At 46.7% G+C, this 20026-nt stretch overlaps 1 protein-coding gene across 1 annotated transcript in view; it reads right to left on the reverse strand.

Moving 5' to 3' along the window:
• The window catches only part of DNAJC15 (DnaJ heat shock protein family (Hsp40) member C15), a 237573-nt gene that overhangs the window by 96467 nt on the left and 121080 nt on the right, over window positions 1-20026 (reverse strand). Inside the window, exon 3 of the mRNA XM_086933441.1 lies at window positions 15172-15223. Coding sequence (XP_086789567.1) covers window positions 15172-15223 — 52 coding nt within the window. The remainder of the gene's footprint in view (window positions 1-15171; window positions 15224-20026) is intronic.

The following is a 20026-nucleotide window of genomic DNA, read 5'->3' on the forward strand; positions in this document are numbered from 1 at the left end:
TACGTAGAAAAGCGGTGGCCGCCCTGAACGCCCTTCGTTTCTGTAGGGTAGTTGCAGCCAGGTCCTGAAAAAGTTCCACATTGTGGTCTTGGAAACGAAGGGGCTGCTTGCGACGTGCCTCTCTCAAAATGCGCTCCTTTACGGGGTAGTCAGGCAGAAAGGCCAGGATGTCCGGCGGGGGGCCTTGGGCCCTGCGGGCCGGGCCCACCCGGTGTGCTCTGTCGATGCGAATCACAAAGTCATCCCCCTCTCCCAGCACCATCCGGAAGAGCGCCTGTAGATACCCCGCCGTGTCATCACCCTCTGCCTTTGGCGGCACATTCCGGACTCGAATGTTGTTTCGCCTGGAGCGATTCTCCAGGTCCTCCGTGTGGGTCTGAAGGTCCATCTGCTGGTCGTTGAGGTGGACTATCTCTTGCCGGAGGAATTCTATTTCTTCACTTCTGGCCTGGCCTGAGAGCTCGTTGGCCGCCACTCTCTCCCCCAGGTCATCGACATCTCGCCGGAGCTCCTTGTATTCCCCGGTCATTTCCTGTCGGAAGGTTTGAATGTCCTCTTTCAGGGAGGTGAAGAGGGCCTCCATAAACGCCTTAGTTGCCGGCGTCTCGCCCTCTGGGATGTCTTTCCCCTTGGGGGGGGGGGCCCCGACGTTGGCTTGTCTGGGCTTTTGTCGTTCTTAGAGGGCCCCTTGGTCAGCATCTCCGAGATGTTGCGGCTCCCTTTGCGGCCGTTGGTCGTCATGTAGATCCCGGTCCTGGCTGAGGGCTTCAATCAGGCCGTGATCCTGGGTGTCCCTGCCGAACTCCCCTAGAAGTTCGAGCCGCACGGCGGTGGGGTCACCCGCTCCTGTCCAACACCTCGGCCCTCGTGCCTCGACAGACTCCGTGACTCTAAAGCCTCTGCCAAAGGCCCCCTTGTTGCTGCTTCCTGTTGCGTGCTTGGCAGGACTTAGCGCACGTGGCCGCTCCCTGGGACTCCGACGATCCGCCTGGGCTGTCTCCTCCAGGGGTCCGTCGCCTCCGCTGCCCCTCGCCTCCTCGGCCCCCGTCTCCTCGGTACTACCCGGTGGTTCAGCTGTGGCTTGTCCTAGGGCCCAGGGCGACTCAGGTTTGGGCCCCCGTGCTCCCCACTCGGCTTCAGGTGCTTCTAGGTCTGGGGATGCGCCTGTCGTCCCGCTATTCGTTGAGGCCCCTCTCCCCTGCGGTCGCGCCGGTAGTCTGCCCTCACACTCTCGGGGCCTCCGACTCCCTCTGCACCACGTGGATGGTTTCCCCCGGGGGGGGGGGGGCCGGCCGCCCGGTATGGGGCCCCGCTGGGACTCCTGCCCCGAGGTGCACCTTTCTTGCCAGTCGTGGGGGGAGTGGGGGGTGGGCGGACCCCCTGCTGTGCCCCCTGTCACTCCTTGGCTGCCCCCCGGTTACCGCTCACCTCCTTTCCTGAGACGGCAAGGCCTCTCCGCAGCCCGGTAACTCCCGTCCTCTTCCCGGACCACAGTAGCAGTGGACGTGTGGCGGGAAGGGGGGGGGGAGTGATCTCCTTCCCTGTCCCCTCCGATGTGGTCACTCTTCGTTGCGGTGGCCAGCCGGGCTTTGCACTTTGCCCCAGGCCGCGTCCCCTCCTGTAGGCCCACGCCTGGGAGTCACGTAGCTCCGAGGGCCGGCGGACCCGGCCCTGCACTGTTCGCCGGGTCGCAGTCTGGTGCGGTTGGGCCTTGCTCCTCGGCCCTCACAGGCGCCGCCGGGGACCCTGACGTCCCCCCCCTTGTCCGCGATGCTGTGTGGGGTCTCCTCTTTTCGCGCCTTTCGGCGCAGTTAGGCGCCTCCGGTTCTGGGCGCCCGCCTCCACTAGGCCCACGCCGCGGCCTCACGTAGCTCCAGAAGCCGGCGGACCCGGCGCTGCTCAGTCCTCCTCTGGTCCGCCGGGCCCAACGGCCGGTGCCGCTGGATGTTGTTCCCTGACCCCCGCAGTCGCCGCCTGAGCCCCCGACTCTGCCTCTCCAATATCTGTGATGCCGCGGGGGGTCTCCCCGGGCCCCCAGGCACCAGCGCCCGGGTCACTGATTTCGCGCCTTCTGCCGGCTGCCGAGCGCCTCCGTTTCTCAGCGCTCCACGCCGTCCCAGAGCCTCGCCTCCGGCTCCTCGGTCGCAGCTGCGTGCAGGGACCCTGTCTGCAAACGATGGCCTGCTCGGTGGGGGCGAAGGTCCGCAAAGGTCCCCGGTGGGGGATCGGGTCTGGGGAGCCTCCGCAAGACACGTCCTACCGGGCCACCATCTTAGCCACGCCCCCAATTCCACAGTTTTTGATTGATTCTTAACAAGGATCACTAACCGATCCTTCCTAAAATTAGTCTAAATAATCAAGTACGCATGAAATAAATTCCCTTGAAGGCATCTTCACCCATTCATTTTCATTACCCAAGCCCTCAAGGGTACACTTGGGTTGCTCACTTTTTGTAAATCTTTTTGATTCAGACATAGTGCTGTCAAACCACAAAGAGAAAACACGAACCGATCACAAGGCAGAATCTAAACAAAGCCCAGCTGAGACCCCACGGAGAGAAAGATGCGCATTACGGATTATTTACTCTTAGTGAACCGCAGGCCCACTGTACATTCTTAAGGGGAAGCCATTCCAGCATGTCATGTTCCTTAGACTGTTCGGTGGATTAGATCTTCAGTATTACAATTCATTGTTGCCAGACGTCATGGGCAGCTCATTTAGAAAAAGAACTCTTGACCTGTAGTAAAGTTGGGAAGTTTAAACCTGGCATAACTGCTTGTCATCCCAGACAGTCCCTGGCGACCAGAGAGCGTTTTACAAACTTGGTAAATTTGGAAGTGTCAATCAAGGGGCCAGAAGCATAGTGCCAATATCAGCAACTCACCCCACCCGTAGACGCAGCAATACCATAATAAAGAACACACAAGACACTGTAGTTGTTGGAGAAAATGTTGCTGCAGGTTTATTTTGCATAAGAAATATGCCAACATGGTGGGTCAATTTACAGGCGATCCAAGGGCAGGCAGCAATGACACACATAAGGTGCCCTGCCCACCTGATGAGCCAAATTGCACAGTGGACTAACCAATCGTTACCCTCGTTCGCCATCACAACATCACTCAGCGCCACCACAGCATCAATCTGTGCAACCATTCAACAACACCTGGTCCAAATATGTTCTCTCATTGTTTCAAGCTTTATTACAAATGAAACAAAAAGATGTTAATATTTCACTTCTGTTCTTGGATTTTCAACACAAAAAAATACACTGAACATAATCTTCACAAATGTTATTCACAAAAGTTTAAGCTATTGCCATTATAAGTTACAATAGCTTTTATTTAAGTATTAATTATTTAAAAAAATGTAAAGCCATTGTTATTTGTAATATCAATACATCTAAGTCACGTAAATACAACACATATTGCATTACAAATGCTGTAGGTGTCACATTTGAGAAAGTTAAAACTATTGGCATTGTAAATGACAAAGCTATTAATTTCGCGATTTTCAAAACCAATACAAATACCAAATGTGTCATTTACAATACCAATACCTCAAACTTTCCTAATGCGAGACCTATTGCATTGCAAATGTTTTTTTTTTTTTTTAACTGCAACTTCTTTTATGATCCATGCCCTGCCTTTCACCTTGACTGCTGGCACTGGCAGCAGGAATTGTACATCAGAAGTGAGGTGTGAGAGAACAATTGTAGTTCTCTCTATGATGTACATTTATTGTAGATGCACACAACCCAGCTCTATACCCAGGACACTTAGTCTACAGTGGCGCCTCAATTTTTTTAAGGGGGTGCAGACATTAGGCCACAGATAAAAGGCCTGGGGCCACTACCAACAAATATATATTCCCGTTACATTACAAGAGATGTAAAAGGAAACACAAAAGGCAAACCAAGAGGTAAAGCATTTTAATACACACTTAACCCGTTTACCGCGGGCGTTCTATTCGGTAGGCGGAGCTGCGTCGGCCAACGGCCATGCGCAGCACCAGGGAGGTAGTGTTCGCGTTGGCCGACGTGAGCACGGAACAGGTTAATAGAGAGTATCCAGGTTAAGGAATACAGTAATAAATTCCCCAAGAGTTGTAATGATCAAAATGCAACATTTTTATCAACTCTACCCTCACCCTGTCTACATAGAGGCATAACATCACACAGACACACAAATGAACGAGGAAGATGTCCAAGGACTATCTAGTGGATCAAACTTCTTAAAACAAAACCCTTTGAAATCTAAATAAACACTTATAGGTGGCCGCTTTTCTTGGAGAAAACAACTGATTGCTCATAAATCCCTATTTTAATTACATTTGGATCAACCATCTTAACTATGACATTTCTTTTCTGAATTTCTGCACCCAGTCAGGGCTAGCAAATTGTTAAACAATGGTCAAGCCAAATCAATTAGCTTGTATTGCTTTCTGCAAATAGAACAAGAAAATTGTAGTGGACGTTTTCAACAGTCCTGGTCGGAAAATACATTTGGACAGGTAAGGAAAAGGTTTAATTATTACAAAAAGCAATGCACACATGCATAAATGGGGTATGAAGAGTCCAACTTGGGGTTAAAATTTCAATGGGGCAATCACGAGAAATGCAAAGTGCAGAAAGATGCAACCAGAGTGTCACTACAATCTTTCATAACTTATTAAGATAACTTTCTATTCAGTCTTCTTCCACCTTCCTTTCATTCTGCTTCAGTTTCATATTCACAGTGGCCACAAACTGAGAGGCATGAAGGGTATCAAACAATTGGGGAGAATGCAGCGCATGATGCAAGTAGAATTGCAACCTTTGCAGGACAATATACCGGCTTTACTGCTGAGAACCTCTTAAGTACTCCACCTGTACGCTGCCTGGTAAATTTGAAGAGGTATGGTATCAATCATGTTGGAAACGGCGTAGAGCAAGCAAGCGAGCTGAAATCTCCACAGGAGGCTGCGTATGGGAGTGAGGGCTTGGGGTGAAAACTTTATAAAAGAAAATTAAACTAGGAAGTTGACTAAAAACATTTGTTTATTACTTTTTCAATTCTGTTTAAAGTTTCGTGAGTGAAAGGTATGACTTGGCTATCATGTTTTAGATTTAATCCTATAATTGATAAAACCCCACTGAAAGGAAATAGCCCTAACCATGAAAACATATAAACACTGAAAGAACAACTTCACAACCACAAACTAAATGCCTTTCAAAGAAAGAAAAAGGTCATTTTTATTTCTTCCTGAAGTTGCCAATGAAATGTAACTTTCTTATACAATGCAGCAGCAAGAAAGATTGGATTGTTTAGGGATGTTACTAAAATATTGTTTCTTCTTCCTTTTGCTTTTTTCAATTTTGGGGATTTGGTCTAAAGATGTAGCATGTTTTAGGCCTTATTTAATTATTTTATAAACTGTAGAGAATCAGGAAATATCAAAATCACATTTTATATTTTGGCCACAATTGATTCTTTCACGGATTGGTAAAATGGCTGGTTTCATAAGAATCTTTCCCGATATGTTCCATCACATTTACCCACAGACAGAGAATGGGTGAAACCATTTGATATATCAGCCTCCTTTTCTAGTGAGTCGTAATTGATCATAGATAAATTGCCAAACAACCCAGGCTTTAAACATTCAATGCAAGGGTCTAGTGAAAGGCATATGTGAAAAGAGTGCTGTCACCAAGCATCTGGGAAAGTGGTGAAAACATGACCAGGCATTTAGAAAATATGGAGCTCAGAGTCATTTGGAATGCTGCTGCAAAAAGTTCTTACCAAGTTCAACAAAGATTAGAGTGACATTATTTGTATTTGCAGGAACTCAGGTAACTGCATGAAAAGGTTGTTTGATGACCTGTCAAAATTGATACCTGAGCTGAAGTGCTTCTCTGTAAGAGATCCTTGCCACTTGCTAGATGGTATGCTGAAAACATCTTTACAATCTTCAAAGATAATGAAGAATGCTATTGAATTTGTAGTCCATTCGGTTGTATTGTTTTGTTATGCCCGGGAACTAAAACGCAAATATTTCTCATTTTGTGCTGTGTGTGGCATCAAAGAAAGAGTCATCCCAACTGTGTAATTTATCCAGTGGTTTTCGGTCCAAGAGGCTGTGAATGATATATTATCCATGTGGCAACCGTTTACAGAATTTGTGCTTAGTGATGATGCCAAAGGCAAGAAACTTGAGGATCTTTGGTTGCATATTGATAATGATGTCAAAAAATTTACACTCTACTGCATTCTTAGATTTTTACAGGAAAACATGACTGCTGTAGTGGACATAATCAAAGAACTAGAGTTTGAAACCCCCCCCTTGTCTACCAAGTATTCAGAGCAATTGGTGTAGATGTGAAACATCTCCTTGAGAGTATGCTTTGACAATTTTAGTGACTTTAGCACTGCAACATGTTCCATGGTTCTTGGTAAGCAAAGAAATGTTGAGGAGAAAATCAGGAAATGTTATATTACAGTGCATGAGAAATGGCTCCTTCATCAACCATGGCATTTGAAGTCAATGAAGCCTCGCTGAGTACTCTGCACAAGCTCTAGATCCCTTCCGTAAAGGGGAATATACACCAGACTTTAAAAAGTGCTGCTTCATTTTTGACTGCTTCAATAACTGATGGCATGTACGCTTATGTTGCAGAACCTGTCCCAGAGAATCACAATCTTCAGGTGCACCAGTATTTGCTATGGAAAGATATTTCAGTGGCCAGAGTTAGCAAATTGTGTACTGGCTGTTTTGGCATTGCCCTTCTCAAATGCCAATGTTGAAAGGGCCTTTTCACAGATAAACATTTACATGGGTAGGGAAGAGGGAGCGCACATGACCAAAGACTCACTAAAGAAGTATTGTACGGTGTACTACAATAGGTTTGATTTGTAAAAATGTGTTTGGACCTCATACACCCTGTACGCACACTGTCTATACACAGTGCAGAATGCAAGCAATAATAAAAGCAACACATTCCATAAACAATGGAAAAACACTGCTGGTGTTGTTTTTAATGGCGTTAAAATGTCTAACCACGGATTACCACTGTTTTTTAAGATATTGAAAACACTGAAAAAACCCACCAGAATTTACCAAAAATACAGAAACCGAAAACAGGAAAGCCTAGGTGTGCCATAGCATGGTAAACAAGTGAAAGGTATGCCATGGCCATGCTGTGGCAAATAATGGCATTTATAAAGACCAAAAACATTGAATTCAATGCCCAGTTTTGAGATACCATAAGACAGGTGTTTGCTTTTCCTCCAGTGTTTTGAAAATACGTTATTTTGCTTTTTTAAATAATACTTTACAAGAACATTTTAGCAAAGCAAGTAGTTCAGCATTCACATTATAAAGGTGAGACGCAATTGCTTTGCCAATGCTTCTCCTTTTAGAAGAATGAGTACTGTATTCGAGGATCTTACAGCTCACTGCAACACAACTCTGCACAGTTCCCTTTACAGTTACTATCACTGCTTTGCATTTGTTTGTAAGATTATTCAAATCTTTGCAATGCAATGACTGCAGATTGTATTTGTAACTGGTGCTAATCAATTAGGACGATGGGATTAAACAAACAAATGGGACATTGTAAAAGGTAGCATAGTAAAGGAGATAACGGAATAAAAGAGGACAGAAAATGAAGTAGTTAGGAGAATTTAGGTCGAGTAGCCAAGGGAAAAAGTACCACTTCAGGTGAAGGGCGTATGTCGAGTAAGAGAGGATTAGGTGCTAGAGGGCAACAATCAACAGTGCGAGCATTCATGATTCCCAAGGGAAATATATAAATGTGCCTGGTGAATCATGAAAAACAAAACTGCTCCCCGAACGCTTTGGTGTTGGGTGAAATAATTTGGCACAACCACTAGGTGGTACTCACAATAAATCAAGGGAAAGAGGATTCAGTGCAGGCTGGTGTGCATAGCAGGGATGACCAGTCCCAACAAGGGGGTGAGAGGTGGGCCTTAAATCCCCTCTGAAGTGCATACAAAGAGATGGAGGGGTAATCAATTATAAAATATGCTGTCCTTAGAGGGTGGTAGGAGCTCACAGCACGCCGGTACATGGGCGAAGAAGTACTTATGCACAAATCTGCGTGGTTACAGTCATAAAACGAGTTTACTTAGAATTGGAGGTAGGTATTAACATAATGATAAGCGGGTAAGACAAAGTGCACATCATTCCAAAACCGTGTGATGGGCATGTGTTCCAACAGGTACTCACAGTATACTTGCACACAAGGTACTCACACATAGATGGAAGGTGCTCACGGAACCCCTGTGGCATGGTATTTATAAAGAGTTAGATACTCACAGAATAATACACAAGTCCTATTAAGTACTCAAAGCACACTGGTACACGGAGGAACTCACACGTTGGTAGGATGGAAGATACATCACCTCTGAGTCAAGAATATTTACAGAGCTTGGATTACGTACTCAAACATTGATACCCCAGGAGAGCTAACTAATCACTGGGACAGGAACAGACTAATTTGCATGTAGCCAGGTTCTGAGCTGGGATGGTGCAGTGAGCTAAAAAACGGTGATGGATCAAGCCCTGATCTCTTGACTGGGTAGGAGTATTCTGCATCATTCAGAAACTCTGTCCATCACCACCCCCTTTTCCAAAATCGATTTTGTCCACACTAAGCGTGGAAGGGTATGCTCAGACATGAGTCCCTTGCTCATTGCACCATCAGTATTCAAGCAAGCCGGGCCGACGACGGCTGAAATGCCAGAAACCGGTCCCCGGAAGCTTGTTTCCTTCCCAGTACAAGAATTGGCTTGGTAGTTTGGTTTGCCCTGTTCCCATCATGCACTGGGACAGGAACAGACTAATTTGCATGTAGCCAGGTTCTGAGCTGGGATGGTGCAGTGAGCTAAAAAACGGTGATGGATCAAGCCCTGATCTCTTGACTGGGTAGGAGTATTCTGCATCATTCAGAAACTCTGTCCATCACCACCCCCTTTTCCAAAATCGAGCTAACTAATCACAACACCCCAGTCCAAGTGTAGAGAGGGTACTCGGAGTACTGTGACAGTTCTTGCATTATGTCACTTGATACAATTTATATTTTATATACATTGACACCTCTTAGCAGCTAAGCAATCACACTGGTGCACAGGTACAAGCAGGTACACACAGAGAGGTGCAGAGTACTAGCCTCATGCCAGTGCAGCACTACTAACGTACAGCTGGCATCATATATTCATGCATTAGCATCTAAGAGATCTTTTGTTGCCACCACAGCCAGCAAGACAGAGGAGTTACAGTTTAATTAACCTAAATGCTCCACTTCACGCCCAAAAAGAATGAGGCGGCCAAAAAGAAGTGAAATCTCGAGTGTCCTCTCTGCAGGATTTATTTTTACTGTGTCAATGTACTTTATTCACAATCTCTCCTGTACTTGCAATTACATTTGCTGATTGGCCAATTGGAATCCGCGGCTCGAGCCTGTGAATGAATGGCAGTGATAGACTGCTGTCCTGCCTTGAGCCCGGTGCCGCAGAAACTCAGGCAAACAGAAGTGTGAACAGGAGGGGCCGGACAGGTTGAGGCAGCCACCCATGACTTCTCCCAGGCTCCCACTGTGTATGCAGTAACAGTTCCTCGTGACAGAGAATGGGCTGCATCCAGCTCAGGCAAAAGCTACTGTGCAGTGTTGGATACTCACACACTAGAAAATACCTGGCATTTCAACCGGCTTCACTCCGAAAATTACTGTAATACTGGCGGTAAAATACGAGCCTAGTAACAACACTTGATGCCCTGCACAGAGTACATGCTCAAACTTGAAACTGGTGGACTGGGAAGCAGGGAAGGTGTAAACTCCGATCCAGTGTGGGGTCTCAGCTCCCATCAAGCGGCTCTTCGAGAGATGGCGTGCCAAACTCTGAAAAATACCTCTAGTGACATTGGCTGGCAATTGAAAAACCGCTCATACAACTTGTTCACATCACATAGGCTTGAATATATAGGCTGTGAGGATACCAACTGTTTAGTGAGCAGAGACACTAAAAAAGATTGTGTGAAGAAAGATAGAAGAGTAATAGATTGGACCATATGAAATGTAGAAACGACTTTGGATAATCTGGATGGGCAGCTGTAAAGGACTAACTTATCTGGGAGCAAATGAAAGGGCGTGAAATTCTCCGACCCTGCAAGCAGAAAGTAATCATCATCAAAAGAACAGATTTCAGATTAAAACAGGGCATGAGTATCAGCTTGAACTTAGATGCCATCAAGAAAGTAAAAACTAGAATCATATCCCGCATAGGAGCAATAAACGGAGTGGGAGGGAACAAGCAAAACAAACCGTTTAGCAAACGAGCCACTAGTTCGTATTAAACCGGGTGATTGGTCAGGAAGGCACATTGGTCAGGATTGGTCTGGATGGCTTCTATATCCATCACTGCCTCTGAAGGAGCGATATAGTTGCTGTGGCATTTGGAAGGTTTGAGACAGCTGCCATTGTCGGGGCTCTCTAAACAGCAGATAGCCATCAAAGGGCTTATCCATGAGCGTATTAAGGATACCTCTGGAAAATCCAATGGAAAGCACTGTTGTATAAGATTAAACCTTCTCTCAAGAAGGGCCAGAGGTAGGAAATGTCCCATTCTTGTGAAGAATTTGGTGAAGCAATTTGTAAGTCCAAGAAAATGCTAGTATCAGTATTCTAAGGTAGCAGGAGGAGGATCAGCCTCATTAACCTCCATGGAGCCATAGTCTTTAGATTCAAGGTGTCTGAATCTATGCCTAAAATGTCCAAAGATGATGAAGACACTTCCTTCTTATTGTGCTTTTATTTATTTATTTATTTATTTATTTATAACAACATTTATAAAGCGCGAACGACGGCCCTAAGGCATCTCGGCGCTAGATAACTGCGATGTTTAACCCGTGGAGGCACTAAATACAGAGGATGGTGGAAATCAAAGATTGAAAAGCCAGGTTTTAAGGCTTTTCCGGAAAGACCAGAGGGAGGAGCTGGTCTTAATTGAGTGGGGGAGTGTGTTCCACAGTTTCGGTGCAGCTACCAGGAATCGTCTGTCACCCCAGTTGACAGTTTTAGTTCGGGGGACCACCAGATCAGAGGAACTAGAGGAACGCAGTGTTCTAGACGGGCAGTAGCAGGTTAGGTGCTGAGTGAAGAACACTGGTCCGGCATTGTGTAGGGCCTTGTATATTAGACATAATGCCTTAAACTTAATCCTCTTTTTCACCGGGAGCCAATGAAGTTGTCTTATGGTTGGTGAGACCGGTTGGTATTTAGAGATGCGCCCTAGAAGCCTTGCGGCTGCATTCTGGATAACCTGCATTTTAGCTAGCACTCTCTCCTGAGCACCTAGAAACAAGGCGTTGCAGTAATCTAGGGTGGAGAGAACCAGGGCGCTCACCAAGGTTTTGGCAAGATGTTCGGGTAAAAAGGGCAGAATTTTCTTAATGAGCCGGAGTTTGTAAAAGGCGGAGGAGGAGATCTGGTTAGCATGAGGTAGGAAGTTCAGATGATTGTCAAACATGACACCCAGGTTCCTGACCTTATCAACCGGGTTTGGAGGCTGGCCCATAGACGAAGGCCATCATGAAGAGGACCACTCCGGGGAAAGATTGCCGAAAACTACAACTTCTGATTTTTCAGAGTTTAGTTTCAGGCAATTGTCGGCCATCCAGCCGCCAATTGCCTGCATGCCCTGATTAAGCATATTGGCTTTTTGTGGCCCATCGTTCTTAACAGCTAGGACCAGTTGGGTGTCATCTGCGTAGGACGTCAGGCTCATCCCATGTGCCCTGATGACTTTGGCAAGGTCCGACACATAAATGTTAAAGAGTGTCGGACTAAGGGATGAGCCCTGAGGAACTCCACAAGGCAATGACAAGGGAGAGGACTCAAAAGGTCCCACAGTGACAACCTGGGTCCTGTTAGCCAGGAAGGAGGCAATAAGATTTTTGGCGTTGCCTCGGATACCCATGCTCTCGACACGGTCGACTAGGGTGGCATGGTCGACCGTGTCGAAAGCCGCCGATATGTCCAGTAGGATCAGGATGGCTGAGCCTCCTGCATCCCGGATAGATCTAATATCGTCCGCCGCTTTGACCAGGGCGGTCTTCAGTTCCATGATATCGGCGGAAGCCAAACTGCGATTCATCCAGCTTTTTGTTCTCCTCGATAAAGAAGGAAAGTTGGGTGTTCATAATTTTTTCCACTATTTTCGCTAATAGAGGCAAACTGGCAATAGGCCGGTAACTTTTGAGTTCTTGTTTATCAAGGGTGGGTTTCTTGAGGAGTGGTTTTATAAGTGTTTTCTTTAAGGTATCCGGGTAGGTACCTGTGGAAAACATGGAGTTGCAGATTTCTGTTATGGATGAGAGAACTACATCCAACATAGGCCGTATAACCTTCAACGGACAAGGGTCCAAGGCCGACCCAGATTTAATGGAGGATATGGTGTTTAGTACCTGCAAGCAGGTGACCTCTCTAAACTGATGAAGAACTGGTCCTTCAGGCTGGGTAGAGGCCTCATGGGAGCTGGTAGCAGTATTAGCAAAGATTCGATATATGTCGTCAACTTTGCTAAAGAAAAACTTGGACAAAGCGTCACAGAGAGCTTGAGACGGGGGAGGAGTTAGGTCAGCAGACGAACCTGCTAACTGTTTGGTAGTCTCATATAGACATTTGTTGGAGTTATGTGCAGTTTCTATTTTATGACAATAGTACTTTTTCTTGGCGTCTATAATGAGATTTTTGTATGTGGCTACTGACTCTTTATACAGGACTTTTGATTCCTGAGAGTAGTCTTTCCGCCAGTGTCTCTCTCTGTTTCGGCACTGTTGCTTTTGTATGCGTAGTTTGTCCGTGTACCATGGGGCCGAGGGGGTGGATCTGTTGCGTGAACGTTGCTTGACTTGAACCAGGTCATTGGCTGCTGAACTAACCCAGTTGTAAAATTGGGAAGTAGCAGTATTAGGGTCGGTGGATAACAATGGGGTGGTAGCTGTGAGCAGATTTTTTAACCTGGATTCATCTATGTCCTCCCATGCCAAATATGGTTGGCGGGAGATGCAGTTGGATTTATTAAACAAGGGGTCATGTATTTGTAACGATGTCAGAATAAGATGGTGGTCGGACCATGTTAGCGGGAGTATTTGTGTGACTTTGAAGCCTGTGGCATTGGAAAAGATGCCATCTAACATGTGACCTCCATCATGCGTAGGAGCATGAACCAGGGGAACAAGGCCAAATGTAGATAAATCGGCTAATAATGTAGCTGAATCAGGATTGTCAAGGACATCAAAATGGAAGTTAAAGTCACCCAGAATGGTGAAAGGATTGTCTAATGCAGATACTTCCAGAATTGACCTGAAAGAGCCGATAAAGTCGTTTCTGGGCCCTGGGGGGCGGTAGAGGAGGATCCCTTTAAAAGTGTAAGATGGAGACAATTTAATAGCGAATTCAATGGCTTCACAGGAGGTCTGTGGAATAATAGTGAACCTTACTGTGTAGGTATCACAGGCAATAATGGCAATGCCACCTCCCTTTTTCTTGATTTGCCTATCAAGTCTGTGGGTGGTATATCCCGCCGGGACGGCTATGACCAAGTCCGGATCGGAGGCTTGGCCCATCCATGTTTCAGTCATGAATAAAAGATCTATTTTGACTGTTCCTTAGAATGTGGTTTGCAGTTGGGAGAGTCTACTTGGGAACCTCCATTTGGGCCTTAGCCAAAAATACCTTGAATTCACACTCCATGGTGGCCTTCAGGTGCATGTATTCACTAGGTGGGCAAGTCATGGTGTCAGTGTTCTGATCCAGACACCACATACATTTGTCATGGGGTACAAAGGGGACACTTTCTTGCAGGACTCTCGGTAAGGATTAAAGCCCGAGGCCCTTCGAGGAAACATTTGACTTACTTGCCGCTGAAATGTTGAGGAATTTCAGTGAGACACCAAAAGAGAGAGAGCTCAGAACGACCTCAATAAGGCGCGGAAAAACAGGCACTGATGGCAGCATGCTGGTGGGCGCCACATAAACGTAATAAAAAAAGATATTCTGGTGATGTAACATCCAAATGAAGACTTAATTCTGGAGCTGCATGGTGCCACCTGCCAGCACTGGACAGTTCTGCCTGTGGAGAGATTCCCAGACAAGTCTAAAACCTGGAAGGACCATTCATAAGATGCGGAATCGGCAAGAAAATGAATCCATCAGAAATCAAATATTATAAATTTGACTACATAAAACATCATCTTCTGATGGTATACTGGCACTTCAAACGTAGAAGGGAAAAATAGCCAATGCAAATTAATTTCAAAATCTGGTCACACAAGGCCATGGCATCAGAAGATTCACACTGGTGATCGGTGGCACCAGTCCAAGAAATGTTGGTGCTGCAGGCCAAAGGGTATTTCCCAGTTGCTATCTTCTGCCTGTGGCGCCCTTATACTACTGCATGGATGTATAGGCATGGTGTCAGTGCACTTTAAACATAAACAGTATGGTTACACTAAGATGGAGATCTGTATATGATATTTAAAATTCATAGGCAAGTATTACACTCATTAGAACTCAAAGTTAAAGTTGTTACTATTCCACCACATGGGCGCTACACTGAGGCCCCATAGCAATCTGGACGATATTAAGAGTTTTATGCAATATGAGCAAGCACTCTAGTATAGGAGCTGGGATAGCTGGTCAAATGCTGAAGACTGGCATGGTTTCCAGCCATACCCGCCTCTTGAATCTTCAAAGATACGTCAACGCCAGTACTCCTTGTAACACTAGAAAACCAACATTCACAGACACCCACCACGAAAGCTTCCAGACAGACTGACTGCAGTCTCCTGGCACTTCCCCCTGATCGCACAATTTGTGATTCGCAGGGCTGAACAAAAAGAATAAATAAATACATAAATAAATAAAAAGCAGAAGCCGCCCCCTAATAAATCCCATTGAGAACTCGCTGATGTGACAAAACAGAGACCCCCTGCTAGAACGGATTCAAATAAGAAGGATTGCTAGAGGTATTGGGCCCTAATCTCTAGAATGCACTGAACCTAACCCTAAGAATGCAGCCTAATGAGCTATTTTTATGTTACAGTCAGACTCACTACACATGCAATCGCCAACCAGTTAGACACCGTAGCCAAAGCACAATTGGTATACCTTACCTGCAAAGGCCGCTGCTGCGACGCCCAAACCAACAGCTATCAGAGTTCCACCCTAGAATAGAAGAGTAGGTAACATTATGTACCATGTCTCGAAGCAAACATTTAACCCAATTTAAATGAAAAACACTTTGGTAAACTGAGGTCACATTCCAAAGAAAAAATGTAAGTTTAATTTTGTTTTTTATGCAGTTTTACAAAGCGAAATTTCAGTCCAAGTGCATTAGAGCGCTTTACATGAGAACTAGATTATGTCACACGTTTTTGGTTAAAATGAAATTAAGGATTTGCGAAGAATTTAGGATGTTAAATCAAGGCCGGGTCTCGAATTTGGTTCCCCAGTTCCATGCTTGGCAGCTCTGGCATGTCCCTCGTTAGACATAATATTGTCAGAGTTCTACTGGGAGTTAGAACCGAAAATTAATAATAACCTCAGATTCTCTATTCGTGCCTTTTAAATTTATATTTCTTTGTAGTACCAAGATATACAATTATTAATGTGTTATCTACTATGCTGGCTCACTAAAGTAACGTCCATAGCATCTCTACTCTACATTCATCTGATACCTCTCCCTGCCATTTACTCAATTCAGTTTTTTAAGGTTTCGACTGCAAAAAAGCTGTGCAAGCAGCTTTTGCGCAGGAGAAATCTAATGATTACAGTATGTTGCTCGGGAATCCGCCCTCTGTTCCATTGGCTAGCTCCATAAATGGAGGCTAGCCATTGGAACAGAGAGGCGTCCGTCATGGCCGGACCAGATTCGGGGGCGTTCCCGAGAATTTTTGGCTTTTGGCGACGTCACGCTACGTCAGCCAAAAGCCCTCAGGAACGCCCCCGAATCTGTTCCGGCATTGACGGCACCCGGAAGAAGTCCAGGTGAGTGCTTGCTTTTATTTTTTGTCCGTTCCCACCCACTCTCCGTGTCTCCGGCCCCGTTCCCGCCCCCCTCCTGCTGCCTCTCACGCTCTCCATGTCTCCGGCCCCGTTCCCGCCCTCCTCCCGCTCTCCGTGTCTCCGGCCCCGTTCCCGCCCCCCTCCCGCTGCTTCTCACTCCAACAACCGCGAGGATCAGAGCACTGCTGTCTATTGTGCGGCTGCCCCCGGCAGGTGACAGCGGACCCCCAGCTGGGCTCTCATCCCACCCCCTTCGCCGGGATCTTTCCTGCATAGCCCACGCCCCCCATCACACACACATCCCAGTCCCTGCCAGCCAGGCCGTGGCAGGGCGCCTCTGCTTTATAGCGCCTATCAGTGCTTTGTATTTGTGTGATAGCGCTTTTACCTACAGCCCCCACCCCCGGCGACATACCTCCGTCCTCCCCGCATCCAGAGCCCTCGCCCCGCTGCCTGGGTCCTCTGCGCTCTGAGCCCACCGGTCACTCGTGGAGCAGGCTGCAGATGCGGCCGAGAGGTTAACTCTTGCCGTTCCGCGGTGCAGACAATGCTCCAGCCTGAAACAGCTGAGCTCTGGCCAAGGCTGGATGGCGGGGGAGGGGGAAACCATGGATACACCGATATCAAGGTGGTGTCGGGGGCACGCGGGTGGACAGGACGGGCTGGGGCTAACATATGCCATCGTCTGCACAGAGAACATGTCAAGTCCTAATTAACATATAGTGTTGCATGCTACCTTATGCTACAATAAATACTGTACATATTGGCTTCACGAGTGCTGTGCTCCTTGGGGTCTCTCCTGCCTCTCCCTCTGAGCACAGGACACTTCGCCACAAAAAATAAAATACACGTGCAGATCGCGTGACCGGGAGCAATCGTCCACCGCGACGTGAGCACGGAACACACCGCCATGTGTGCTCTGGTGCACGCACTGAGCCCATCTCGTCCATAATCATTAAAATAACATGCAACCCGTGTGAACGGGAGCAGTCACCCGTTCTGTGAGCGATCTACACGTTAGCATGTGTGCTCCGGTGCATGCACCAAGCAGGCTCGTCCATAAGCAGTAAAATAATGCACATCCCTTGTTCACAGCTCTTTGAGCGCCGTACCGCCACCATGTGTGATCTTGTGCACGCCCTGAGTCCACCCCGCCCATGAACAGTAAAATTGCGTGCAGCCCCTATGAATGGGATGGAAACTAGGAATACCCTAAACTTTTCTTACTGCCCTTCTTCTGTACTGCCTCCTTCCCTTCTGTTTCTTCATCAACCATATGATTCTCCACTCGCCTGTCTCTTCCCCCAACATTCTGTTTTTCCTATACCCTTCTCTCCCCATACCCTTCTGTCTCCTCCATGCCCATCGGTCACTTTCCTTGCCCGTCTGTTTCTTCCCAGCCTTTCTGTCTTTAATACGGCTCCTGTTTCTACCTTTCCCTTCCTTCACTCCACTTGCTCTTCTGCTTTTCCCCTTGCCCTTCTGCTTTTCCCCTTGCCCTTCTGTTTCTCCTCCTGCCGTCCTGTCTTTCTGTCTTTACCCGTGTTTGGTCTGTACTCCTGCCCTTCTGTTTCTCCCCGTGACCTGCTGTTTCTGCCTTGCCTTCCTGTCTTTCCTGTGCTTCCGTCTCTACCTCTGCCTCCGTCTCTACCTCTGCCTCCGTCTCTACCTCTGCCTTTCTGTTTCTCCTCGACATTTGTATCTTTACCCATGCTTCTCTTTCACCCCTGCACTTTTGTCTGTTCCCCTCCTATTCTATTTCTCTCCGGGCCTTAGTCTTCACCCATGCGTCTGTCTCCACCCCTGCCCTTTTGTTACCACGCCCTTCTGCTTTAGTCATGCCGGTCTATCACTCCACTGACCCCCTGTCCAGGGCACAAGTCCTTACCAAGCATTTGCAATGCAATAGGTCTTGAATTTACACAAGTTTAAGCTATTGGCATTGTAAATCACAATGCCTTCTATTTATGTTTTAAAAACGAAAACAAAAATAAAAGGCATTGTCGTATGCAATGTCAATAGCTCAAACTCTCATAAATCCGAGACCTATTGCATTGCAAATGCTTGTTTTCTTGGTTTCCTGCTTATGCCTGTGTTCACCTTTGGCGCTCGTAGCTGCTTACATTTTAATGCAGCATGTATCCCATGTTCTGCATGCCCACCCTGCGTCGCTGTTTCTTCTTTTTGAAAATTTCAGAACAGTGCTGGTCTGCCAGGTTTCCGTGGAGCGCTTCCCCATCCCTCACCCTTCCTGCCACGTTACAAGACCACTGTGCAGCTGCTGCTGTAAATCTCACGACTATCTTGAAGATATGCCATTTCAAATAAATAAAGTAGTAGAAACAAAATGTGTACACTGTAAGATCGTAACGAAAGCAAACAATGCGCGCTGTTTATGTACAAAACAGATGCATCCACTTGCAGTATGTAGCGAAATCAAATTAATATTTAACCATTAGCAATACCATTAGTATACGATGTGCTCAAAGAATCGAAGACTTTCACATAGCTTAAAAATGTGCTTGCCAGTGCTTTCTGCAATTGAGCTTTTTACAGCAACATTACAGAGCAGGCAATATTTTAAGGGGTAGGCCATATTTCTGTAAAGGGCAGTACAGTTAGAAAGTGTTGTCCTTCTTCACTGTTCTTGCTTATAGAACTCCAGCAACAAGTACCAAGACGCCCAAGTGACGTCATGGTTCTAAGGTCCTGCTGTTGAGCAGACGGAACCAACCTGTTTCTAAAAAGTGACAGGAGGAACGCAGCACGTTTACACATTTGCAGGCAGCGTCGAGGTGTTGAGATGGTTCAGCTGAAGTCTGTGCGTAGCCGTCAGGACTATGAAGCGGACTGCAGTGGTATGACCGAGGTGAGCTCTATAGCAGCACAATTACCAACAGATTGGCGGGGAGCGCGATGTTATGCACTCGCACTCCCCAACGATCAGGGGAATGCACTTGCGCAGGCATTCTGTTTATTTGTATAAGTAACATTGTATAGTGTCACAGGGCTCCCGACTATATTGCCCACCTCCAGAGGCCGCGGCGCAGTGTGAGTAGCTGACCGTCGATACACATTTACTGTCTGTCCTTGGTTTTGAAAAGAAGAGAACTTCCGCTTTGCCAGCTAGCGTCGGTTTCTGCTGAGCTGGGAGCCTTCTGAATTATTCGGACCACCCTGTAGCCCCATCTGAGGCCAAGAGCTTCCATCTGCCCCAGACTCACCCTAACCCCCGCTGATCTTAGTTCTACTCTACTTTTGTTACACTTCACTTCTAGATGTAAAGATGACACCGGTAGCACTGCCGTGTACGTCAAGTGTATACAGTTCATTGCACATGATTCTGCTGCAGACCTTGCGCTTCTAACAGACGCAGTTTCCCCAATCTCATAGAAGGAAACACTCTAAAGTATGCATGTACGCCGTTCTCTTATAAAAAGAGAGGAAATAGATATTTACATTCCACCATAAGAGGTTCAGCATTTCATACTGGACGCATGGGTGCCTGTGCTAGTCCGAAAATAAAAGAACAGTCCGTTCCTAGAACAGACCTAAGGTGGTGCAAACCCACTCAGGAAGTTTCTCTTCTTCCATTATCTACATTTTCTCTAGTTTCCCCGTGCAGTTTTTGTCCTTCTATAATCTTGAATCCACTCTTCCCTGAAATGTCTGTGGCTGCTACCTCTTCCACCTCAACCTACTATACTTCCCTTCCCTGCTTCCGATCTCTTGCTCGTTCTCCCGCCTCTCCACTGCTGTCTCTATACCCCAACATTTATTTTGTGAGGTCTTGGTCTCTTCTGTCTTATTCTTCTGGATATCCTATCTCTCTCTTACCTTCTACCCCCCTGTCTCTGGACCCTACCCGCTCCTACAAAAGGTGTTTTTATCTTCGTTGAGTTTCCCAGCTCTCTCACCTTTTCCCCCTGAAGACTCTCTGTACCCCATTCTCTCTTCCGTGTA

Source organism: Lissotriton vulgaris, chromosome 8, assembly GCF_964263255.1.
Source record: "Lissotriton vulgaris chromosome 8, aLisVul1.2, whole genome shotgun sequence".
Lineage (NCBI taxonomy): Eukaryota > Metazoa > Chordata > Amphibia > Caudata > Salamandridae > Lissotriton > Lissotriton vulgaris.